The sequence below is a fragment of the Scyliorhinus canicula genome, chromosome 10 (genome assembly GCF_902713615.1).
Source record: "Scyliorhinus canicula chromosome 10, sScyCan1.1, whole genome shotgun sequence".
In the NCBI taxonomy this organism is placed as follows: domain Eukaryota; kingdom Metazoa; phylum Chordata; class Chondrichthyes; order Carcharhiniformes; family Scyliorhinidae; genus Scyliorhinus; species Scyliorhinus canicula.
Genome location: NC_052155.1, coordinates 10,457,943 through 10,484,752, shown reverse-complemented (window position 1 = coordinate 10,484,752; position 26,810 = coordinate 10,457,943). Strand labels below are relative to the sequence as shown.

The following is a 26,810-nucleotide window of genomic DNA, read 5'->3' as shown; positions in this document are numbered from 1 at the left end:
TTGGCTCCTGCACCAAGTTCCAGTCCCCCCCCCCCCCCCCCCCCCCCCCCCCCACTATCAGTTTGTGTGTGTCCAAGTGGGGATGGCCCCAAACACCTTCGCGAATCCCACATTGTCCCAATTGGGACCGTATACACTTACAGCGCCACTAATCTCCCCTCCAGCGCCCCCGTCACAATCACATATCTACCCCCCTGATCTGCCACCACCTTCTCCATCTGGAACCATACCCTTTTGTTGACCATTACCGTTACCCCTCGAGCCCTTCCGTCAAATTCAGAGTGAAACGCCTGACTAACCCGGCCCTTTTTAAGTCTCACTTGGTCCTTCACCCTCAGGTGAGTCTCCTGCAGCATTGCTACATCGGTTTTCAAACTTTTAAGATGCGCAAGCACCCTTGACCCCTTGACTGGGCCTCCCAGCCCCCTCATGTTCCATGTGACAATCCTAACTGGGGGTCTCTCACCCCCCCCGTTTTATCCACCATCATCATACCACCGGGCCCTGCCCCATGAGCCTGACCCGCCCCTATCCATTATTAACATCGAACCCCTTCCCCCCCTCCCAAACCCCCCCCCCCCCACATTTCCTCTTGAAAAAACATCTCCCAGCATCAATCCCCCCCCCCACTCTCTCGCCTCGTAGGCCCATCAAAACCCGCTAACCAGGCTCCAATGTCCTCAGCCCTCCTCTCACCTCACCTCCATTCACTAGCCGGCTTTAGTTAGCCAGCACGGGTAGTCCTCCCCCCCCTCCCCCCCCCCACAGAAGGCATACTGTCCCCTCCCACCCAGTCCCAGAAGAAAAAGAAAAACTGTCTAACCGATACAATTCAATAAAATAACATATAACCGCTGCAACAAAAACAAGGAACAAAAATGCCAATCAAACCAAACAAAAACTTAAGCTCGATAACAATGTGAACTCAAGTAAGTTACAATACAGGTAAGTGAAAAGAAAGTTATAACATTTATACATTTTCCAGCTGCCCGATCACGGTCCGCATCTCTCTTCTAGCTCCACTCGTCATGTCTGTCCCAAACCTTCTGCCCTCATGAACGCTTCAGCCGCCTCCACTGTTTCAAAATAAAAATCTTTGGCGTTGTACGTCACCCTCAGCTTCGCCGGGTGCACCATACCAAATCGCAACCCCTTGTCGTACAATGCCGCCTTTACTCGGTCAAATGCCGCTCGTCTCTTCGCCAACTCCACCGTCAAGTCCTGGTAGATCCGAATTCTAGCACCATCCCACTGCACCTCGCGCTTCTGCTTCGCCCAGTTTAACACCTTCTCCTTCATGCGGTATTTATGGAAGCAGATAATTACTGCTCTCGGCGGCTCGTTTACTTTGGGTTTCGGCCTTAACAACCGATAGGCTCGGTCGAGTTCATACCGGGAGTGGTCTTCACCCTCCCCCATCAACTCCGCCAGCATCTTAGCAAAGTACTCTGTTGGCCTCGAGCCCTCTGCCCCTTCGGGCAAGCCCACAATTCTGAGATTGTGCAACCTTGAGCGGTTCTCCAAATCTTCGAGCTTTGCTCGGAGTCCTCTGTTGACTCCACCTCCCTCCGCAGCTCGTCCTCCATCGGGGTGAACTGGTCGCTGTGCTGCGACATGGCCTCCTCCACTTCCTTCATCTCCTAACCCTGCTCTCTCACCTCGGTCGATGTCTTTGCCACAACCTCCCTTACCGGGGCGATTGCCTCCTCCACCACTGATCTCAGGGCGACCGCCATCTCCTTCCTCAACGCCTCCATGTGCCTCGCAAACTGCTTCTCCAGCTCCACAGCCATCACCTCAGTTAGCCTTTCCACCGTAAGCAGTGCGGCCCCACCACGCAGTCTGGCCTCCGCCATCTTGTCAACGCTTTTACTGGTCCTCTCATTAGGCGGAGAACTCGCGTTTCCTCCCTTCTTCACAGCTGCTTTTAGCATCCCTTAACCACTTAGTATTTTCTCCTTCTTTCTTCAATCTCGAGATAAATAAATAATACATTTTTTTAAAAATAAAAATAAATTAAAAAATTTTTTTAAATTAAAAACATTTCAAAAATCAAAGTTCAAAAAATCTCTGGGATCTGGGACCGGACTTCAAACATCCCAAACATTCATTTTCAGCGGGGGCCGCCCGGTGTGCGCTGCTCCCCCTCCACATCTGTGGTGATTCAGGCCTCGCCTCAGGCCACGCTCCTCCCCCGCCGCTTGCTTCGGGCTCGATGCCCCCGCTCCTCCGGCCACGGGGCTCCCCACCGGCTCCAAACCGGATCGACCCGGAGCCCGACCCTCAGGCCCCAACGGCCGAAGAAATCCAGACCGGCGAAACAATGGAGAAACCCCCGGAAAACGGTCTATTTTACCGACTATATCACAACTCCTACTCCCCGAACGGTCTCCTGCGCTCGGCACACCTTTGGCTGGGATATATAGGGCAGCACGGTAGCATTGTGGATAGCACAATCGCTTCGCAGCTCCAGGGTCCCAGGTTCGATTCCGGCTTGGGTCACTGTCTGTGCGGAGTCTGCACATCCTCCCCGTGTGTGCGTGGGTTTCCTCCGGGTGCTCCGGTTTCCTCCCACAGTCCAAAGATGTGCGGGTTAGGTGGATTGGCCATGATACATTGCCCTTAGTGTCAAAAATTGCCCTTAGCGTTGGGTGGGGTTACTGGGTTATGGGGATAGGGTGGAGGTGTTGACCTTGGGTAGGGTGCTCTTTCCAAGAGCCGGTGCAGACTCGATGGGCCGAATGGCCTCCTTCTGCACTGTAAATTCTATAATATCTATGTCCCACGAGGACCTTGGCTTAAGGGTGTACCTCCGCTCCCTCGGATAGGGAGATCGTACTCAGGTGAGGCCACAGGGGCTCCAAGGTTGCAGACATCGTGGCCTCTGGTTGGGTTATAACACCTTATCTATTTCATTTCCTTTAATAATTGAACAAAACAAATGGAAAGCCTGACTAAGTTGTAATATTATTCCAGGCACCCACCAAACACTCCAGACCTTGCTGGTACCCAGTGGGCACAGACTAAAGCTGGGCAGACACAGTTTAAGAACTACTTAAGACGGAGATGAGGAGCACGTTTCTCTCTCAGAGGATCGTCAGTGTGCGGAATCGTCTTTCCCCAGGTAGCAGCGGAGTCTGGGTCATTGAATACCGTCAAGGCTCAGTTCGACAGATTTCTGATAGGGGAGTCAACTTGATCACTTAATGCGGACTACAACAGGAGCAAAGTGTTTACAGCTTCCAGTTTTGTGTAAGATGTCGGGCTGGATTCTCCCGGCCCCTGGGTTTCTCAGCGATGCGCCGGTCCCTGATGGTGGATTCTCTCTTCCTGCCGTTGCTCGCCAATGGAATTTACTTTTGAAGCCACTCACTCCGTCGGGGAACCCGCGGGTGGGGGGGTGCGCGGCCAGTGGGAACAGAGAATCACAAAGGCCGGGGAATTCTGGTTATAATTTCAGAATGTTTGGACGGAGTAAATAAGGAGCCAACCTACCCAGTGAGAAATGGAAAAGGCTTTGATGTGAGCTCATTTCCGTGCCTGCTTGTCCATTCAGCCCCTCCAACCCGGGTGGATTCCGCCTCGGGAGTATTAGCTCCGGAGTTTACTGCATAGCGAGGTAAAAACCTCCTGTTCAGCCACTGGAGCTGATCCGCGCTCCATTCTGACGGCCCTATGCAAAGTTTCTGCAATTTTCACGGCACCTTTCACTTAACCAAATACCTAAAGGCATTTCACAGATGGGTAGCGCCTGTACTCAGGATGCCCAGAGCACTTGGCAGCCAATGAAATATTTTCGAATTGTGATCACTGTTGTGCTCATCGAATTCCTGCAGTGCAGAAGGAGGCCATTCGGCCCATCGAGTCTGCACTGACCCTCTGAAAGAGCTCCCTACCTAGGCCCACATCCCACCCCTGTCCCTGGAACCTCACCCAATCATTGGACACTAAGGGGCAATTTAGCATGGCCAATCCACCTAACCTGCGCATCTTTGGACATGTGGGAGGAAACCGGAGCCCCCGGAGGAAACCCACGCAGCCACAGGGAGAACGTGCAGACTCCACACAAACAGTGACCCAAGCCGGGAATCGAACCCAGGTCCCTGGCGCTGTGAGGCAGCAGTGCTAACCGCTGTGCTACCGTTCCACCCATGGAAACATGGGAGTCATTTTCCACGTGGCAAGATTTCACTAACAGCGATGACATAATGACCAAGATATGGTTTCAATGGTGTTGATTGAGGGAGAAATGTTGCCCAGGATTCCTGCTCTTCTTCAACCTGGTGGCTGTGGGATCTTTTGGATCCAGCAGAAGTGGTGGACGAGGTCTCGGTTTAACGTCTCGTCAGCAAGGTGACACCTCCGACAATGCAGCGCTCCCTCAGCACCGGCACTGCGACTGATAGACGGGATTTTGGGTTTAGGTTTCTGGGCTGGAGTTTGAACCCGGAGTTCTCTGACGATGTGATTCAGCGACCGCCTTGCACCTGGCGCAGATCGGGGCGCACCAGGTGAATAGCGGGAAAGGCCAAATTGGAGATTCACATCGGGCGGAAATTATTTTGCAATTCACCCGTTGGCGAGTTCCAGATCTGTCCCAAAAAAATGGGGAGAAGTTCACTAAGGCTAATTTGCATTCATTTCAATCTCATTAGCGAGATTGATGTTGAATTCAGCGGATCCCGGGAATTGCCCAATTCCCAGCGGGAAGTCAGACGGTGTCGTTTAGAACTCCTTTTCTAAAACAGGAATCTTGCGCAATGGCTACTGAGGCGAAGTACGGTAGCTGTTGAACAAAGGTTGCAAAAATAACGTTGGCAATTTAACTTGTTGAGGCAGCACACAATTTTCCTTTTTTTGTTCTTTTTTGAATTTTTTATTTAACACAAATTTGGAACATTTACAGAGAGAAAAATGGCCCCGTGCAAAGAGCCTTAACATAGTGAAAACGAACAGTGGGAAAGAATACCAATGTTAATAAGGCACTTCCCCTGCCAGCTCTGTTTGCCCATGCCACACGTATTCAACTAAACTAACGTGGCCCTAACCCCCCCCCCCCCCCCCCCTCCCCCCGGCCCCCGGCCTCCCCCGCCCCCCGAGGCGTGATCTGCCAGGTCAGCCCTGCACTTGGCCCTAGCCCGCCCCACCTCCGACTCTCCCTGGTGCCCCCTGACCTATGCTAGCTACGCTGACCCCTGCCCTTGGCGCCTGCCTGTCTCCCATCCGAGCGCTTGGGCCCTCCCCCCACACACCAGGGACCCATTAACCTAATTGTATCCCACCGTGCCCTTTCAAGTCCCGTAACCAGCCCCTAGCCCATCCCCCTATCAGAGGCCCCGATCTCCCGCCAAAAGGTACCAAGTGCAGGGCCCCCTTTGCAGGGCCCCTCTCTTCCACCCCCCCCTTTGTTGCAATCCCCCCAAAACACCCTAAACAGTGCGCCCTCCAGCCCCCACTCTCTGTCCAGGCTGAAAACAATCTTGGATAAAACATTACAGTACAGGATAGTTTAACAAACCGCCGCCACACAAACGCTATGAGAGCCCAGAGTCCTTTAGTTCAAGTCCAGCTTCTTCTTTAAATAAAAGTCCACACCTAATCAGAGCAAATTAGGTTAACAGACCACCGCCACTGTACAGCACTGAAAGAACAAATTGCCCATTAGTTCAAATCCAGTAGCACACGATTTTCTAACAATGCCAAAGGAGCCAAGCAAAGTTGTCAAGTAATTAGTTTTCCATTGATTCTCTGGAGAAACCAAGCATAATGCTTCTAGTATTTAGTGTATTTTTATAACTTTTGAGGAGGGGGTATGGTTTGCCAAGTATTTCATTTCCATTCTGAAATTTAAACTTTTGAATGTTGATTCACTTGGCCTAACTCACAGGATCTGATAACCAATTGCAGGGATTCTGAATGGAAAGCAGGGCCTGCCCTTACTGATCCAAACACTCACAGTCTCAGGTAGATTTTCCACGGTCATTGCGATCTTCTGAGAGCAAGCGAGCACTTGGGAAATCAGGAGGGTGTTGAGATCACTCGCTTGCTTTACTTTATTTATTTATGGGGTGGGGCAGCAGCATCGACGCACGCTCAAGGAACAAAGAACAAAGAACAAAGAAAGGTACAGCACAGGAACAGGCCCTTCGGCCCTCCTGTGCTGACCATGCTGCTCGTCTAAACTAAAATCTTCTACACTTCCGGGGTCCGTATCCTTCTATTCCCATCCTATTCATGTATTTGTCAAGAAGCCCCTTAAATGTCACTAACGTCCCTGCTTCCACCACCTCCTCCGGCAGCGAGTTCCAGGCACCCACTACCCTCTGTGTAAAAAACTTACCTCGTACATCTCCTCTAAACCTTGCCCCTCGCACCTTAAACCTGTGCCCTTTAGTAATTGACCCGTCTATCCTGGGAAAAAGTCTGGGACTATCCACTCTGTCTATGTGGTGAGATAACCACTGTAGTTATGTGTACTGCAGTAGGGGGATGTATGCCTGTACCTGTAATACAGGTTCCTCCGGTCAGCCCCTGCCGGCTAGCTCCGCCCACAGGGAGCTTATGTATAAATGTATGAGAGCTGCTCAGACCCTTAGTCTACTGTTGCAGATGGAGGGACAACATCGTACAGCAATAAAGCCTCTATTGTACTAGTCTCTCGGCTTTGAGTATAATTGTTAGCGCCACAGTCTATGCCCCTCATAATTTTGTAAACTCTATCAGATCAAGGTGGCAGCCCATGTGCAAGGTGCTGCCCTACACCCCGAGGACCCTGCCACCCATCAGGCTGGGGTGTGACCCAGAGTGGGAGGCTGGCAACGACCCAAGGTGTACAAGTGTCGTTAGTCAATATGCTTACATTAACACGGCAATGAAGTTACTGTGAAAATCCCCTCGTCGCCACATTCCGGCTCCTGTTTGGGTACACGGAGGGAGAATTCAAATTGTGCAATTCACCTAACAAACACGTCCTTCGGGACTTGTGGGAGGAAACCGGAGCACCCGGAGGAAACCCACGCAGACACGGGGAGAACGTGCAGACTCCGCTCAGATAGTGACCCAAGCCGGGAATCAAACTCGGGTCCATGGCGCTGTGAAGCAACTGTGCTAACCAGTGTGTTACCAGGCCACCCTCCAAGATAACAGAAGGTTTCGATCCATTGACCTCTGGGTTATGGGCCCAACACGCTTCCGCTGCACCACTCTGATCCCTGTAGATGTCAGACAGCAAGGAGATGGTGCGACACATGTTCCATGCAGGAGGAGGACGCTCGCTCCCGGTGGCCGTGATGGTTACAGCAGACCTGAACCTTTATGCCTCGGGTTCATTCCAGGGCTCGAGCAGTCATGTGTCATTTCATAACCTGGGCGGCATGGTCACACCGTGGGTGCATGTGTGTGTGTGTTGGGGGGTTGGGATGCGGGGGCATGCGTGGGCAGAGCCCGCTGTGCCATCGGGGGCCACTGTGTAGCCCATGGAACCCGGATGGGCAAGGGAGTATGCGCCATGCTAACATGTTGACCTTTCACCCCCTGCAGAGAATGGCATTCGGACACCAATCCGCGAAGTTTTTCCGCCAACAGCATTTCCAGTCCAGCCGAAGGAGGTGGGTCGGTGGGTGGGGGGGGGGGGGGGGGGGGGGGGGGGGGGGGGGGGGTGTAAAACACTGTAGACTTGTAGACTTTGGCGGGAAAGGAAGTTCCCACCGGCGGCCAATGGCGAGCCGCCTCTGCTGCTGGAAAACACTCGGGAAAATCCTGACCAGAGAATAGTGTGGCAAAGGAGCAGGGCACTCGGCCCGTCGAATCTGTGCTTGCTCTTTCCAGAAGCCTTACTCCTTCGGATACCCACCCTTCTTCTGATGGAAAATGAGTCTCTCCCTGTTTACCCAAACAAGATGCTTCACGATTTTGAACACCTCCTCCTAACCAAATGTACATAACCATTCATTCTCCGGGAAGAGGAACAACAAATGCCCTCTCCAATTTGCATCGATACTTTGCGATCCGATGATAGTCACTGCTCCCTCGTGACTTGTTGCTCTCACCTGAATGGCTTTGACCCAGGACCTGGACAATGCTCCTGTTCTTGCACTCAACAACGAGATCAAGAACGTACAAATGACGCCAAACATCTGCCAGAGAACTTGTTTTCCCAGTTAAATTTCAGGAATACACCATCTCCAAAAATTATTGAACAAACCTTGGCGGCAACCTGATTGGACATTCCACTCGGCAAAACCTCTTTCCAGGATTGACATTCATAACTGTGCAAAGGGGAGCTAACCGAGATAGGGGAGCAATAGTAAGAATGCTGTCATATTAAAGTCAGTCCTTAAGGATGAACCTGATACAGTTTAAGGTGGTGCACAGGGTGCATATGACTCGGGCGAGAATGAGTGGGTTCTTTCAGGGGGTAGCGGATGAGTGTGAGAGGTGTGGACGGGGACCAGCAAATCGCGCGCACATGTTTTGGGGTTGCGAAAAATTGGAAAGATTCTGGGCAGGAGTTGTCGTGTTATTCACCCTGGGGTAACACGGACTGCAACACGATGCAGATGAACAATAAAGCATACACCAAACGTAGGCGTTGGTTCAATATAAGATTTATTGAACTTTAGTAATGGAGTATACAGCTGCCTCTGGGTTGACTCTACTACTCTAAGTAAACTAACATTAACTATCTAGACTAGGCTAGCTCTGATCCACGTGTGGAAGGTGTTGAATGATTTGTACACCCTGACTGTCACTACTGTTGTCACCAGTGGAAAGAGGCGGAGTGCTGATTTATAGTTGGAAGCCCCCCCTCTGGTGTTCTGTCTGGTGATTGGTTGTGTTCTGTTCTGTATGTTGATTGGCTCACCTGGGTGTCTGCCACTGCCTGCTTTCACCTCATGATGTGCATGGGTGCATATTGTGACAGGAGTGTTCACGGTCTTAGCTAGGATAGTGGAGGAGGAGGTGGACCCGGACCCTTTGGTGGCGATATTTGGGGTTTCGGAGAAGCCGGAGCTCACGGAGAGGGGGAAGGCCAATGTCTTGGCCTTCGCTTCTCTGATTGCACGGCGGCGAATTTTGCTGGAGTGGCGGTCGGCATCGCCACCAGGGGTAGCGGCTTGGTTGGGTAAGACTTCCTGTGGTTGGAGACGATAAAGTATGAGTGAAGGGGCTCTTCAGGGGGGTTTGAGGAAAGGTGGGGGATGTTTGTGACCATGTTGAGGGGCTGTTCGTTGCGGGGGAGGGGGAGGGTAAAAAAGGGGAAAAATCTGTACAGACTGTATGGTTGATCGATGGGAAGTATGTTTCCTGGGGTGTTTGTTCGCTGTCACCTGTTTTGATACATGTTTGTAATAAAATACATTTTTAAAAAAAGGTCAGACCCTCAATATTCCGAAGGCTTTCTTCAGGAGGGTCAATAGGAGTATTATGGGGTTTGTGTGGGCGCAGAAGACCCTGAGGGTAAGGAGGGGGTTCCTGGAGTGGGGTAGGGATGTGGGGGGGGTTGGCGTTGCCCAACCTGTGTGGGTACTACTGGGCCGCCAATTTGGCGATGATACGTAGGTGGGTGATGGAGGGGGAGGGGGCGGCTTGGGAAAGGATGGAGGTGACGTCCTGTGTGGGCACGAACCTGGAGGCGCTGGTGACGGCGCCGTTGCCGCTCCCCCCAACAAGGTATACTACGAGTCCGGTGGTGGCGGCTACCCTCAAGATTTGGGGGCAGTGGAGGCGGCATAGGGGGGAGGTGAAGGCTTCAATTTGGTCCCCGATACGGGGGAACCACCGGTTTGTACCAGGGAGAATGGACGGAGGGTTTTTGAGCCTGCACAGGGCAGGTATCAGGCGGATGGGGGACCTCTTTCTCGACGGGAAGTTTGCAACCTTGGAGGAGTTGGAGGGAAGGTTGGGCCTCCCCCCAGGGAACACCTTTAGATACATGCAGATTAGGGCGTTTGTTAGGCGGCAGGTGGCGGAGTTTCCACTGTTGCCACCAAGGGGGGTTTAGGACAGGGTGCTCTAGGGGACGTGGGTCGGTGAGGGGAGGACCCAGCAGTCTATCAAGTGATACAGGAGGGGGAGGAGGCCTCGGTGGAGGAGCTGAAGGATAAGTGGGAGGAGGAGCTGGGAGAGGAGATTGATGAGGGGACGTGGGCGGATGCCCTGGGGAGGGTGAATTCCTCCTCCTCCTGCGCGAGGCTTAGTTTGATTCAACTAAAGGTGCTGCATAGGGCGCACATGACTGGGACAAGGCTGAGCCGGTTCTTTGGGGGAGAGGACAGGTGTGTCAGGTGTTCGGGGAGCCCGGCAAACCACACCCACATGTTTTGGGTGTGCCCTGCGCTGGAGGGCTTTTGGAGGGCGTCGCGGAGACGTTGTCAAGGGTGGTTGGCTCCAGGGTTGAGCCGGGCTGGGGGCTCCCAATTTTTGAGGTGGCAGCAGAGCCGGGAGTGCAGGAGGCGAAAGAGGCCGGAATTCTGGCCTTTGCGTTCCTGGTAGCCCGGCGCAGGATTCTTTTGCAGTGGAAGGATGCGAGGCCCCCGAGCGTGGAATCCTGGATCAACAATATGACCGGGTTTATCAAGCTGAAGAGGGTCAAGTTTGCCCTAAGGGGGTCGGTGCAAGGGTTCTTCCGGCGGTGGCAGCCGTTTCTAGACTTCCTGGCGGAGCATTAGGGGGTGGTCAACTTCAGCAGCAAGCCGGGGGCGGGGGGACGGGAGGGGGGGGGGGGGGGGTGTTCTTTGCTGGGTATGTGTACTTGTTTCCATGTTATTTAATTATTTTTATTAATTTATTACTTCTGTATTTGGGGGTGGGGTTACTGTTTTTCCTCTTCTCTTCCGTGTTGTTGGTTAAAATTTGTTGAAAATTTGAATAAAAATTATCTTTTAAAAAAAGGTCAGACCGTGACGACTTCTCCCCTGATCTTTGGTGGAATGGGACCAGAGCAGGACACATATTGATGGGTGCTGGAGGGCTTGAGGAATCTGATGATATGATTTAAGACTTGCCCATCGAGTCTCCATCAGCCAGTATTACCACTGCTCCCTACTTGTGGCTGACGAAGGCTGGGAAATCAGCAATTCCAGTTCTGTTTTAACCTCAATCGTGGCAAAGTTCTTGGAAGATCACTTGCTGACCCATTATTTCATTGTATTTACAGATAGGGTTGTCACCCCTCTAGGATTGGCCTGGGGTTTCTGCGACACTGCCGTGTGAGACCCTGAAGAAAGATCATCATTAAAAAAGATTGTTTTTATTTATCACTTTTTAAAATATTTCTCCTCACCAGATATAAAAATATTAAAAGGAGTCGGGGGGGGGGGGGGGGGGGGGGGAAGGGATGTTGAGGCCATTTAGCTGACAGTCAAGTATCATCTTGTTGGGCAGTTGTCTTTTTCTTTCCGCCTGGCTTGGGGAAGGTGGTGTGTCACAGAGACGGATGTGTCTGCAGTGATATCATGGTTGTGCTGTAATTCACCGACTGACCACTTGGAGTCTCACTAGTATATCGGTGAAAGTTAGAGTCGGGTGACCTCAGACTGGCTGGAGGAAGCTGGAGAGAGGTTGCTTGTGCATGATCATGCTGTTATTCATCTGTTGTTTTGTACATATCTGACCCACAGTTAACGTTAATAAATCATTTGTAGCTTTAGCTACAAGTGTTCTTGTAATATAAATCAGGCCATCCAACAAGAACATTACAGTGCTGACCGACTAATGGCTGGAGCATGAGGGCAGGTCAAGTGATGAAAACTCCAGGAATACATTTAATCGCAGATGGTAAAACAGAAACAGGCCATTTAGCCCAATTGGTCTAAGCTGATGTTTTGAGGGCTGGGTTTAGCTCAGTGGGCTAGACAGCTGGTTTTTGATGCAGAACAAGGCCAGCAGCGCAGGTTCAATTCCTGTACCAGCTTACTCGAACAGGCACCGGAATATGGCGACTAGGGACTTTTCACAGTAACTTCATACTTGTGACAATAAAAATTATTATTATGCTCCACAGAAACATAGAAACATAGAAAATAGGAGCAGGGGGAGGCCATTCGGCCCTTCGAGTCTGCTCTGCCATCCATTATGATCGCGGCTGATCATCCAACTCAATAGCCTAATCCCACTTTCCACCTATTTCCTTTCACCCCCTTTGCCCCAAGTGCTACAGCTAAATGCTTCGTGAAACTAATGTTTAATCCTCAACTCCTTCCTGTGGTAATGAATTCCACAGGCTGACCGACCACTCTCTGGGTGAGAAGATTTCTCCTCATCTCTGTCCTAAATGTTCCCATTGCCTCTGACTGTGACCCCTGGTTCTGGACACACCCACTGTCCGGGAACATCCTTCTTGCATCTACCCTGTCCAGTCCGGGTAGAATTTTACAGGTTTCTATGAGATCCCCTCTCACCCCTCTCAGGGCTGAGAGGCGGTAGATTTAAAACCGAGATGAGGAGGAACTATTTCTCGCAGAGGGTGGTGAATTTGTGGAACTCATAGTGCGGTGGAGTCTGGATCATTAAATGGTTTCAAGGAGGAGATAGATATACTGCTGCTAAAACACAGGTTAAAGCGATATGGGGAACAGACAGGGAGATGGATTTGGGACCAGGAAGAGATCAGTCATGAGTTAACTGGATGGCTCAAAGGGCTGAATGGCCTACTCAGGTGCTTACCTAGCTTTCCCTTAAACATATCTATGGTACTTACCTCAACCTCTCCACATGGTAATTAATCCCACATTTTAATATTCCTGAGTAAAAATGTTCCCCTTGTGTTTAGCCATTAATGAGCTAGCCTCAGTAATGGTGATCAGGACTCAGGAGCCTATCGGATTGGTGGAAAGATCCTTTAGAGAAGGAAATCTGCCGTCCTTACCCGGTCTGGCCCGCGTGTGACTCCAGACCCACAGCCCTCTGAATAGGCCGAGCAAGTGATTCAGTTGAATAGAGATGGGAACATGAGAGGGAGCTCAGATTGGAGGGAAACAAAACTGGTAACAGGAAGTATTACAGTAGAAAGTGTAAATAGAAGTCAGAGGAAGCATAGACAAGCAACAAGTAGGGTCAGATGGAGAATGGCATTGAAAATGCAGAATTAAAGGAACTGTATCTGAATGCACAGGGCATTTGCAAAAGGGTTGATGATTTCAATGCACAGTTTGAGCTAAATGGGTACGATTTAACTGCTATTATGGCGATGTGGCTGCAGGGTGATCAAAATTGGGCGCTGAATATCCAAGGGCATACGCCATTTAGGAAGGATAGGCAAAAAGGAAAAGGAGGTTGAGTAGCATTGTTAATAAGCAATAAGATTACTACATAGGTCAGAGAGGATCTTAGATCGAAGGATCAAGATGTAGAATCAGTTTGGGTGGAGCTAAAAGCAGGAACCATTGTTGGGAGCTGTAATAATTTTAAATAGAGCAGTGTTTGTTAAAGGTACAAAGGTAAATATTGAAAACGAACAAAAAAGCAATTAGTCAAAGGAGCAGAACAGCGTCATCAAAGGAAGCCCTTTATTTTTGTTTTGTGCAGTGAATGAGCTGGAACAGACAATACGTCAGCAGACAGCCATTGGGTAGCCATGGCCGAATCTTCCGCCCTCCTTCGTGTCTGGGATTTTCCGTTCCCGCTGAAAGTTAACGGCGTTTTGGCTGTCGCGCCAGATTTTCCGTTCTCGCTCACAACGTGTCCCGCCACGGACGCGATAGGGAAGTCCCGCCCCACAATTTGGGGCGATGATGCTGTAGGACGGGAAACATAAAAGCATCTCAATCTTCCATCTGCAGTTTTTCTTCGTCATGGGCAGAGCGCGCCAATTTGGGGCGATGATGTATAACGTGGACACGTCTGGTTTCCGCACAGCTGTCAGCCTTGTACTCGTGAAGCGAGATGTAACAATGTGAAGAGGTCAATTGGAGCATCTCACAGCCAGAATTAATTACCTGTCCTTTGAAACGTTGCCTGTAAGGTGCATGAACTAATTACTGCGTCCGTCCTGTTGACTAAGGTAATAAAGTGACACAGGAATCAAACACCAGACGTACAGGGTCAACTTGCACAGGATTTATTAAACCGGGAGTATTTGCAGGAAGGGCTACAGGTACACAGACAGCCTTCAGTTAATGTGCTGCAAGTTCATTCATTCACAGTGTGTTGACAAATGATTCATTTTTCTGCTTTATTTAGTGTATATAAACAGTTTTTAAAATGCTCACAATTCTGACCTAGTTTGAACTTGATTCATTTGAATGTTTGCTACGTGAATAAACCAGGAAGGAAAAATCAGCTGCAAAGTGTCATGTACAAAGAAAAGGTGAATAATAGTCAAACAGGATAAAAATAGAATCAAAATATGGGCGGGGGGGGGGGGGGGGGGGGGGGGACAGGAATCAAAATGGGGAGCAGAATTCAGGTCTGAAGTTGTTTAAATCAACAGACCAGAAGCAAAAGAAACCCAGGAAATGCTGGAACAGCTCAGCAGGTCTGGCGGCATCTGTGGAGAGAGAAGCAGAGATAATGGGCGGGATTCTGCGAGAATCGGCGGGCTGGGCAACTCCCGCCCCGAGGAGTGGCGTGAACCACTCTGGCGTCGGGCCGCCCCAAAAGTGCGGAATCCTCCTTCAGGGGCTAGGCCAGCGCCGCAGTGGTTTGTGCCGCGCCGACCGGCGGGGAAGGGGCTTGGTGCCACGCCAACCGGCGCTGAAGGGCCTCTGCCGGCCGGCTGGAGTTGGCGCATGCATGGGAGCGCCAGTGTGTGCTGGCGTCATCCCAGCGCATGCGCAAGGTGGGGTTCATCTCTGCGTCGGCCATCGTGCTGGAGAATTCGGCAGCCGGGGGGGGCGGGATTCACGCCCCCCCCCCCCCCCCCCGGGCGATTCTCCGACCAGCAGGGGGGGGTCGGAGAATCCCGCCCAATGCTTCGGGTCCTCATGGCTCTTCTTCAGATCTGAGGAGAGGTAGAAACGTGATGGGTTTTATACTGTTGAAGAGAATGGGGTAGAACGGGTGGAGCCAAATAGAAGGCCAGGGACCGGGGGGTGGGGGTGCTCAGGAGAGATTTGACAAGGACGTCACGGACACAAGACAAATTGTTAATGAGAGTGTTAAAGACTAAGGCAGCTGCTAATAGTGGCACATCGGTCAGGTTGCAGAATGTGTCAATGGCAGAACGAGGGTCAGCACTCTCTGAAAGCAAAAATAAGAATAAGATCATTGGCCCTGTGGGGAGAGAGGGGTAGGAAAAAAATTACAGCAAAGTGGAGAACAGAGTTTATGGTCTGAAGTTGTTGAACTCAAGGTTAAGTCCAAAATGTTGTAAAGTGCCTAATTGGAAAATGAGGTGCTGCTCCTCCCGTTTGCAATGGGCTTCACTGGAATATTGCAGCTGGCCGAGGAAAGAAATGTGAGCATTAGAACAAGGTGAGTTAAAATTGCAAGCGACGGAAAGGTCAGGGTCGTGCGGACTGGACGAAGGCGTTGCGTAAAGTGTCACCCAGTCTGGGTTAAGTCTCCCCACTGTAGAGGAGACCGTATTGTGAGCAGGGAATACAGTTGACCAAATTGAAAGAACTTCTGCTTCATCTGGAAGGAGTATTTGGGGCCTTGGACAGTGAGGAGGGAGGGATGGGGGTAAAGGGGCAAGTGTTGCACCTCCTGCAATTGCCTTGGAAGGTGTTGTGGGAAGGGGATGAGATGTTGGAGGTGATGGAGGAGTAGACCAGAGTGTCACGGAGGGAATGGTCCCGACAGAATGCTGACGGGAAGGTGAGGGATGGACATGCTTGGTAGCGGCACCTTTCTGCAGTTGGCGGAAAAGGTGGGGGATGATTGTTAGGGGAAATGAATAGATTTAGTAACAGTCTGAGCACGGGCTCGTCAAATGGTTATACCCCAGTTATCACCCTCAAGGATCTGAGATCAGTAAGAACCTTCCAGAAATATCTTGGTTGTTTACTGTTAAAAGGACAGGCATTCAGTGGGGGCAGATATGGAACATCTGATTGTCTCTAGCTCGAAAGAGGTGACTCTGCTTGTACACCTCGTAGAAGGCCACCACCACAACGATTCTTTGATTGCGGAGGCTGGTGGGGGTGAAAAGCGAGGGCGTTGGGAAGACTTTCATGGTTCTGGGGGGGGAGGGGAAGGGGTGGGCGCAGAAGGATGCCGATAGATTTATTCATTGAAGCACAATACATGTGTTCAAAATCATGGAGGGTTTTGGTAGAGTGATTGAGAAGTGACTGTTTCCAATGTTAGGAGGGCCACTTACAAGAGGTTGTAGGTTTGAGGGGGTTGGTAAAGGAGTCAGAATTGAAATGAGGGGTATCTGATGCGGCGAGTTGGAATGTGATCTGGAAGGTGCTGTCTGGCAGGAGGTGGAAGCAGATCCAACCGTAACTCTCAAAGGGAATTGGTTAATTAGTTGAAGGGGAGGAGATTTGCAGGGCTGCAGGGAAGGAGTAGGGGAGGGGGAACTAATTGAGCAAATCTTTAAGAGTGTCAGCACCGTCAGGATGGGCCAAATGGCCTCTTTCCGTGCTGCACGATTCCATGTAATTTTGCTCTGAGTAGATCATCAATGACGGGTCAACCATTGGCCCTTTATAACGGGGGGGGAAATCTCCAAGTGTTTAACGACAAAAGTAATCTATTCAAAATCACTTGCAGCGAATCAAAAGGCTCTGAATCATTGACCTCCTCCTCACGTCGGCAAACTAGTTTCTTAGTCAAGATTCCAACTCACTACAATCATCTCCAAAATAATCGGGCGGGATCACAATAGGATTCATAACCAATCTGTAATGAATGCTAAAACGTCGATAAATGTTCTTGAATCATATTTTAAAACCGAGCCACCAAAATACACAAAAAAAAAACCAAGTCATACGTCTAGAAAGCTTCACTCCCAGAATACTGCAAAACACTTTTCACAATGGAATGAAGGTATCTCTTGGATAGTTTTTGGTTTGACACCGTACGTATGTTGTTTCAATACTTGCACAGGTTTTTGCTGCTGTGATGATCTTTAAGCTGACATATAAGGTGGAGCTGGATCTTTTGTCGGCATCATGGCAGCTTCCTCATCTGGTGGCAGAAGGATCTAAAAGTAAACCAAGGAGACAGTTTATTAGGAGAAAGGCCGTGTATTCCAATCCTCATTTGCTTCTGCACCATTCTAATTGTCTTGGGTGAAGGGACAGCCTGCATGCCCTTAGAGCCTTTCGCCAACTCTTCAGTGAGGGAAGCAGTTTTCCAAGTGCAGTCACTGTTGTAACGTAGCACATGTGGCAGCCAATTTGGACACAGCAAGCTCCCACAAGCAGCAACACGATAACTCGGCAAACGTCCCTCGACAGCACTTTCCAAACCTGCGACCTCTCCTACCTGGAAGGTCAAGGGCAGCAAGCACACCAGAACCCCCCCCCCCCCCGGCAAGTCCCCTCCAAGTCACTCACCATCCTGACTTGGAAATATTTTGAACGCTCCTTCACTGTCGCTGGGTCAAAATCCTGGAACTCTCTCCCTAGCAGCATTGTGGGTGTACCTACAACAGATGTACCTCAGCAGTTCAAGCCCTTCCTAAAAATAACATCAATGGGATCATTTACATCCCCCTTGGGAGAGCTGACAGGATCTTGGTTTAACCCCTCGGGCTGGATTCTCTGGTCCTCCAGCCGCCTGTTTCTTGGCAGTGTGCCATTCGCTGGCAACGGGATTCTGTATTCCCGCTGCTTGTCAATGGGATTTCTCATTGAAGCCATCCCAAGCGTCCGGGAAACCCTCGGGCAGGGGTAGGCTTCCGACAGAGAATTCCAACAGGCGGAGAATTCCAGCTCTCATCTGAAAGACGGTGCCTCTGATAGTGCGGCGCCCCCTTGCTGCTGGCATTGGAGCATCAGCCTAGATTTCTGTGCTCAAGGGAGATATGGTTGCATGGTGCACCGAAAACAACTTCTCTCTAAGTGTTGGAAAGACCATGGAACTGATCATCGACTTCAGGAAGCGCAGCACGACACACACTCCTGTCTGCATCAATGGCTCCGAAGTGGAGATGGTCGATAGCTTTAAGTTCCTGGGGGTCACCATCACCAACAGTCTGTCCTGGTCCACTCACGTTGTTGCAACAGTCAAGAAAGCCCAACAACGTCTCTCTACAGAAGCTAAAGAAATTCGGCATGTCTGCATCGACTCTGGCAAACGTCTACAGATGTGCGATAGAGAGCATCCTATCCGGCTGCATCACAGCCTGGTATGGCAACTGCTCGGTCCAAGCTTGCAAGAAACTGCAGACTGTAGTGAACTTATCCCAACGCATCACACAAACCTGCCAACCCCACATTGATTATGTCTACACCTCCTGCTGCCTCAGGAAGGCAGACAGCATTATCAGAGACCCCTCCCACCCAGGCATTGCCTTCTTCCAGACCCTTCCATCAGGCAGATGGTACAGAAGTCTGAAGACTCGCACATACAGATATAGGAACAGCTTCTTCCCCACAGCTACAAGACTCCTCAACGGTTCCCCCTCGGACTGGTCTGTTCCCTGAAAGAACACTATTCACGATGCCCTATGCTGCTCTTGCTCATGTATTTGCTTTGTTTGGCCCCTTGTTCCGCACTGTAACCAATCACTGTTTGTCGATGTGCCATTTGTCAATGTTCCCTGTTGATTATTCTTATGTCTACTATGTACGCACTGTGTACGTTCCTCGGTCGCAGAAAAAGACTTTTCACTGTACTTCGGTACATGTGACAATAAATCAAATCAAGTCTCTGGAGCGAGATATAAACCCACAAAATTCCGATTCAGAGGAAAGTGTGCTAGCCACTGAGCTGTGCCTGACTGAACCCATTAGGGCGCTTGAAACATTTTAGTTTCCAGATAGAAGTATTCACTTTCAACAATGTAAATGCAAACTAAACTCAAGAGATGCTATTCACAGCCAAGACAGGGGATGATTTAAAGTGATGAATCACGCCAGTTTCTGTCGGCATTGTCTTTGAACGGAGAAGAATATCTTACAGAGATGTATAAAAAGCTGATTGACTATTTTGCGCCGAAATGTCATCACTAAATTTACTTATGACAAGACCAGGGGAAAATAAAAAGCAGCAATAATCCTCTCAGAGTGAAGTTTAATGCTGTTAAAGAACAGGAATAACAGTGAAGGTGGGCGTAAAGCTACTTGCAATGAAGACACACGTCACCAACTCTGTGTCAATAATATGGCGTAAAGTATTCGCTTCCTCGCTCCCATCAAGCAAGGGAACAGCTACAAACATGCATTTTGCAGGTATGTCGAAAGCAGTTCAATATGGAATCCGGATTAGAATGTATCATCAATCTGAGTGCTGATCCCAAACAGAAATGGTGTAAAATGTTGGTTAATGTTTCGAATCCGGGTGACTCTTTTTCAGAGCTTTGAGGAATAGTCATAGAATATACAGTGCGGAAGGAGGCCATTCAGCCCATCAAGTCTGCACCGACCCATTTAAGCCCTCACTTCCACCCTATCCCCGTAACCCAATAACCCCTCCTAATCTTTTTGGTCACTAAGGGCAATTTATCATGGCCAATCCACCTGACCTGCACGTCTTTGGACTGTGGGAGGAAACCGGAGCACCCAGAGGAAACCCACGCAGACACGGGGAGAACGTGCAGACTCCACACAGACAGTGACCCAGCGGGGAATCGAACCTGGGACCCTGGCGCTGTGAAGCCACAGTGCTATCCACTTGTGCTACCGTGCTGCCCAGAGGGACCATTATCATAGGGACTCCAAATGTTAACTCTGCTCCTCTCCCCGTTGTTCCAGACCTACTGAGTTTTTCCAGCAATTCCTGTTTTTAATTTAGATTTCCAGAACCTGCAGTATTTTCCTGGTATTAATAAAAGATTAACAAAATCGTAATCATTTACGAGGCCATTCAGCTCTCACCATCGTGATGTCCAGTGATTTGGGGGGGGGGTCTCATAGAAACTTATAAAATTCTAACAGGATTAGACAGGGCAGATTCAGAAAGAATGTTCCCGATGGTGGGGGGGTCCAGAACTAGGGGTCATAGTTTGAGGATAAGGGGTAACCCTTTAGGACTGAGGTGAGGAGAAATCTTTCCACCCAGAGAGTGGGGAATCTGTGGAATTCACTATCACAGAAAGTAGTTGAGGCCAAACATTGTGTCATTTCAAGACGGAATTAGATACAGCTCTTGGGGCTAAAGGGATCAAGGGATATGGGGGGAAAGGCGGGATCAGGGTATTGAACTTGATGATCAGCCATTATCATAATGAATAGCTGATGTGACCATCAATTCACAAGACACGTGATTGGAAGTGAACAGTGGTTTTAATAATCTTACAACAGAGCCTGCCTGCGACGAGATAAACTGGCAGCAGGCTCACGACTGCAGAGCTTTATACTTCTGGTTAGTGGGAGGAGTCATGGGCGGAGCCATGGGTGGAGCCCAGTACAAACTCCTCATCTCCCCCTATGGGCAGAGCCGTGCAACTGCACGCATACAGAGCCCACAAGGACACAATACATATCATAGAACACAGTGTGAATTACTAGGCTTATAATTCACCACAATGGCAGAGCAGATCGAAGGGCCGAATGGTCTCCTCCTGCTTCTATTTTCTATGTTTCTACGTCCATCCTGTCTAATCCCCCCTTCCAGCTCTCGGCCCCCTAGCCTGGTAGGTTTTCAAACATGTTATAAACGCTGTGAGGGTTTCTGCCTCAATCACCTTTTCAGGCAGTGAGCTCCAGATCTCTACCATCCTCTGGGAGATAAGGGTGGGATTCTCCGACCTCCAAACCACACGTTTCTCGGCAGCGGGAGGTGGCGAGCCGTTTGCCGGCGGAGGGATTGGCTGCTCCTACCGCTGGCAATGGGAATTCTCATTGAAGCCACCTCACACCGCTAGGAAACCGACGGGCAGGCTGCGTTGCCAGAGTGACCAGAGAATCCTGCCAAGACCCCCTTGAATCCCCTCTGAACCTCTCTTACCTGAAATCCTGTGCTCCCTGGTTATGGACCCCCCTCAAACAATGGGAATTGGATCTTCCTATCCACTCTCACTATTAATTTCAATTACGCCTCCCTTCAGCATCTTCTGCTCCAAAGAAGCAACCGATCCAATCTTTTCTCATAACTAAATTTCCCCAGTCCAGGTAATATCCTTGTAACTAACTCCTACACTCTCTCGCGTGCAATCCCATCTACCCTATACTGCGATGATAAGGTCTACCTGCAGTGCTCCAGCCCGGACACACTAGCGTTTAATACAAGATGGCTCTGGCATTTCCTTCACCTTGACCACCTCCTGCTCATTGAGCGCACCATCTACTGGTGCCAACCTCCCCAGAATTGCCCTGGAGTCGCTAGGAATGTAAGACGAATGTCTCGGACACTGCTGGGAGAAATAAACAACAGGGGGAAAGTCACAGAGGCAATCGGAAAAAAAGTCACTGGCCGAGATTCACTGTCCTTCCTGTGGTGTGATCTTCGTCGGTGAGAGGCGGCCTGCCATTGACCAGTGGCGGCATGTTCTTGTCCCACCACTGTCAATGGAATTTTCACTGAATTCACCGCACGCCACTGGGAAACATGGCGGAAGATCTCACCCATTATTTTTTAAATAGTATTTTTTGGACACTTGTGTTTATTATTTGTGGGTCTCCAGCCCCGTACAGGCTCGACTGAAAATGAAATGAAAATCAAATCACTTATTGTCACGAGTAGGTTTCAGTGAAGTTACTGTGAAAAGCCCCTAGTCGCCACATTCCGGCGCCTGTCCGGGGAGGCTGGTACGGGAATCGAACCATGCTGCTGGCCTGCCTTGGTCTGCTTTAAAAGCCAGCGATTTAGCTGAGTGAGCTTGGGTAAGGACAGCAGATTTCCTTCCCTAAAGGTGTTAGGAATGGAGGGTTATGTTTTGAAATGTCTCCTTTAAATTAAGGCGAAAAGGAAATCTGAGAGCAGACTGAGGTTTAAGGGGAATTCAGAAGTTGACTATTTCCAACAGCCCAGCACTTCTCCAGTGTCAACTTTGTGCGCAAGACCATAAGATGTAGGAGTGCAAGAAGATCATTCGGCCCGTCCAGCCTGCTCCCCCTGGAGTGGGTCTTGAACCCACGACTTGATGACTGCAGGATGAGTGTGCCGGCACTGAACCACAAAAAAGTCTTTTAATTTGAAAGAGGATTAGCAAATGCTGAACGTAAATGGTACATTGTGCAATGTTGTTATGGTGATCTAATTTTAATGACTTTACAAACTCTGCCCAAGCAATCTGGAAATACATTCCATTAGTGGAAACATTCTTTCAATCCAATTTTAACTTCTGATATAATTTGCAGCTTCCAAAAATCACATTTCATTTCAATGCGATATTTAAAAAGAATTTGACTCAATCCCATTCCTTGGCATTGAATTCTTATTTGGCTGGCAGCATTGAAATAAGGTTGTCATTTACCTTTGAAGTGGTTTAACAGCTCAGAAAAGGGCATTTGGCCAAACTGATCTGTGCCAAGCTCCACACGAACCTCCTTTTTTAAATTAATTCCTGGGGATGCAGAAGTCACAGGCCCAGGCATCATTTCTCCCAATCCCTGATTGCCCTTGAGATGGTGGTGATGGGTTGAACCATTGCAGTCCCTGAGATGTAGGTACATCCCCGGTGCTGTTAGGGAGGGAGATCCAGGATTTTCACCCAGCGGCAGTGAATGAACGGCGATATATTTCCAAGTCGGGATGGTGAGCGACATGGAGGGAAACTTGGGGTTCCCAGGTATCTGCTGCTCTTGTCCTTCTAGATGGTAGCCGTCGAGGGTTTGGAAGGTGTTGTCGAAAGGAACCTTAGTGAGTTACTGCAGTGCATCTTGTAGATGGTACACACGGCAGCCACTGTGCGTCGGTGGTGGAGGGAGTGAATGTTTGTGGATGGGGAGCCAATCAAATGGGCTGCCTTGTCATCGATGGTGTTGAGTTTCTTGAGTGTTGTTGGAGCTGCACTCGTCCAGGCAAATGGAGAATATTCCATCACACTCCTGACTTGTGCCTTGTAGATGGTGGACAGGCTTTGGGGAGTCAGGAGGTGAGTTACTCGCTGCAGGATTCCTAGCCACTGACCTGCTCTTGTAGCACAGTATTTATATGGCCAGTCCAGCAGTCAATGGTAACCCCCAAGATGTTGATTTTGGGGGATTCAGTGATGGTAATACCATTGAATGTCAAGGGGTGATGGTGAGATTCTCTCTTTATTGCTACAGTGGTTACACTTTAAAAGTACTCAATTGTCTGTAAACCACTTGTTAAACCTCCCAATGGTTAGGAATATATAAATGTAAGTTATTCTTCCTTTCTGTCCCTGAGGATGGGCAGTAATTGTGTGGTGCAAATATTGGGCGTGATTCTCCCATGCCGTGCCGTACCGGAGAATCGATGTTTACGCCATTTTCCCGCGCGACGCCGGTCCGACGCCGTCCCACCATTCTCCCAACCGCGGGAACGGCTTCATCGGGATCTGCGCCGCGCACGTCGGAGAATCCGCCGAGAGGGCAATCGAGGCTCTTCACACAGGCCCCCGCTATTCTCCGGCCCGGATGGGCCGAAGTCCCGACGGCGTGACCCCAGGTCACGCCATCGCCGTTCAGCGGAGGAGGGAGGTAAGTAGGCGGGCCCATCCCGGCAACCAGGAAGAAGCGTCTGCAGCTAGTGATGGGAGGGAGTGGAGGGGGTGGGGTTGGGGAGGGATGGGGGGGTTGGATGGGGTGGATGTGGTGGGGTGGGTGGATGGGGGGGTTGGGGGGGTGGATGGGGGTTTGGGGGGAACCATCCCCCATACCTCCATCCAGCCCCCCAACCCCATCCCTCTCCCCCACCCAGCCCCCCTCCTCCCCACCCAGCCCCCCCTCCTCCCCACCCAGTCCCCCCTCCTCCCCACACAGCCCCTCTTCATCCCCACCCAGCCCCCCCTTCTCCCCACCCAGCCCCCCCCCTTCCTCCCCACCCAGCCCCCTCTCCCCACCCAGTCCCCCCCTCCCCTCCACCCAGCCCCCTTCCTCCCCACCCAGCCCCCCTCCTCCCCACCCAGCCCCCCCTCCTCCCCACCCAGGCCCCCTTCCTCCCCACCCAGTCCCCCCTCCTCCCTCCCAGCCCCTTCTCCCCCCCCACCCAGCTCCCCCCTTCTCCCCACCCAGCTCCCCCTCCTCCCCATCCAGTCCCCCCTCCTCCCCACCCAGTCCCCCCCTCCTCCCCACCCAGTCCCCCCTCCTCCCCACCCAGTCCCCCCTCCTCCCCACCCAATCCCCCCTTCCTCCCCACCCAGCCCCCCTCTTCCTCCCCCCTTCCTCCCCCACTTCCTTCCTTCCCCTGCCTTCCTCCCCCCTTTTCCTTCCTTCCTCCATTCCTCCCCCCCTTATGCGTGGCGCGGCATCATCGATCCGCTCCAGCGCTCCGCACACCGCGTTCCTCGCGGCGCCGCTGCTGGCCCCCTCTCAGGCAGTGAATTGGCCGCGCCGTAGGCCCGTACAACGGCGTTCACGACGGAGCGGGAACTTGGTCCGCGCCGCGGAGAATCGCTCCCATTATGTGTGAAACACATATTCAATTTGTCAAACTGCCGTGGCAGGATTTGATCTCCATTGAATTGTCTGGTTCATTCTGAGTGGTCCAATAAAAAAATAGGTTCTGAACTCATTGCGTTACTTGCCCTGAGATATTTTGGTGCCAATAATAAAAAAGGTTTAGTATCTTCAAAGACCAATATCCTTAGCTTAATGAGAACAAACCTTGCCTGGGGGAATAAAAGAGGAGACCCACCCCGACTTACAGCCTTTCCAAAAATATCCTAGTCATTTGATGGTACAGATCTTCAATACTGCTGTAACAAGACACATGTTTCCGTCTTACACTTATCTGGACAAATGCAAGAATACCAATTTTCAAACCATCACAACAATTTATACTGCAAGAGTGATGGGTGCTGTTTGGTTGACTCTGATTGGCTGAAGCATTTCAATGAAGAAAACAAGGATAAAGGATCCTTGAGCTGGCGGGTAATTGAAAAAAAAAGGAACAAGGCTTGACCGTTTTCAATTTTCGGAGAGAACAAGTGCCTGTGTATGATGTACGTTGCTTCTAGCAAGAGTACATGAGCCACTTGCTTTCCCAATGGTAACGCCACACCAATCAGAGTCAAGTTACTAACCAATCAGCATCACCAATCAGATGGGGGGGGGGGGGCATGCCAGCGATTCTGTTGGGGGGGGGGGGGGGAGTGCTGTAGCAGTATTCTGAAATTGGGGAGCTCTTTAAACACGACGCCCTGGTCTTGGAGCAGCGGGACCTGTCCGCAAGATTAGTTCCGCCCCACTCAATTCCAGCCAGGACCCCGATGAGCTGTGGAAAGGCACGTGGGGCACGCTCCGAGCGCCAGAGCGAATCACTCTAGTTTTCAAACTGGCGGGATTATTCAGTCTCCAACCGGAGAATTGCCCCCATCATGTCTCTCTGTTCAGCAATATTCCACATACTAGTCCCTTGGTAATTATTATTCTGAAGAATTAGACACCAAGTTGGTTTTGCTGGAAGTACAGAAAAAGGGAAGAGTATGAGTATGAGAATATAGCCCAGCCTTACTCCTGGTACAATCTGATGGTTAAAAAACAGGCAGCAACATCAGAGAGGCCGCCCCAGCAGCGGGACGGGCGAGGCAAGCAAAGCGTGTTAGATATCGGCGGGACTGGGAGATCTTACTGTTGGCCTCTACCACCGGAATTACACGCTGTGTGTGTGTTTGTGAGGGGGCGTGGGGGGCCCCCTTAGTCTTTCAGTGTTCTTACCACACACACTAGAAACTTCAGAGAGTCGTGAATACCGCCCAGTCCATCACACGAACCTGCCTCCCATCCATTGATTCCATCTACATCTCCCGCTGCCTGGGGAAAGCGGGCAGCATAATCAAAGACCCCTCCCACCCGGCTTACTCACTCTTCCAACTTCTTCCATCGGGCAGGAGATACAGAAGTCTGAGAACACGCACGAACAGACTCAAAAACAGCTTTTTCCCCACTGTCACCAGACTCCTAAATGACCCTCTTATTGACTGACCTCATTAACACTACACCCTGTATGCTTCACCCGATGCCAGTGTTTATGTAGTTACATTGTATACCTTGTGTTGCCCTATTATGTATTTTATTTTCTTCCCTTTTCTTCCCATGTACTTAATGATCTGTTGAGCTGCTCGCAGAAAAATACTTTTCACTGTACCTCGGTACACGTGACAATAAACAAATCCAATCCAATCCACTACAGGAAGGCAATTGCGGAGCTGAAGGCTGGAAAATTAATCCATTCGCCTTCCCCACCATATCCAAGCCACAAGCTGGGATCAAAGTCCCCACTTGCTACTGCAGCCTACTTGTCTCCTCAAGTGCTCGACAGCAGAAGTATTTCAGGACCTAAGCATCAACTTCATTCCTACAGTCTGGTTTAAAGCTGGCCAAAGACAATTCGACAAGTCCTTGAAATATTAATCCACATGTCGTAAGTTAGACACAGGCTGTATTTACACAGCATTGATTTGAGGTGTTTATAAACTCAGTAAGAAGAGGGACAGGTCGCCTGTCATTAAATAAACCACAAGGAATGCGGATGTTTACATTTCAACGGGGTTTAAGTAAAAAGTAACCGGTTTTGGTCTCCTTCTCTGAGGAAGGATCTTCTTGCTCTCGAGGGAGTGCAGCGAAGGTTTACCAGACTGATTCCAGGGATGGCGGGACTGTCATATGAGGAAAGATTGACTA

The 26,810-nt window shown here is 50.4% G+C and overlaps 1 protein-coding gene across 4 annotated transcripts in view; it reads right to left on the bottom strand.

The window, feature by feature from the left end:
- Positions 1 to 13,490: 13,490 nt before the first annotated feature.
- The window catches only part of laptm4b (lysosomal protein transmembrane 4 beta), an 86,029-nt gene continuing 72,709 nt past the window's right edge, over positions 13,491 to 26,810 (bottom strand). For 2 of the 4 annotated variants that reach the window (XM_038808593.1, XM_038808597.1), the window contains exon 7: positions 16,117 to 17,095. In XM_038808593.1, the coding sequence (XP_038664521.1) occupies positions 17,021 to 17,095 (75 nt within the window). In that variant the 3' untranslated portion in view covers positions 16,117 to 17,020. The other 2 variants (XM_038808594.1, XM_038808595.1) reach the window with 2 other exon arrangements.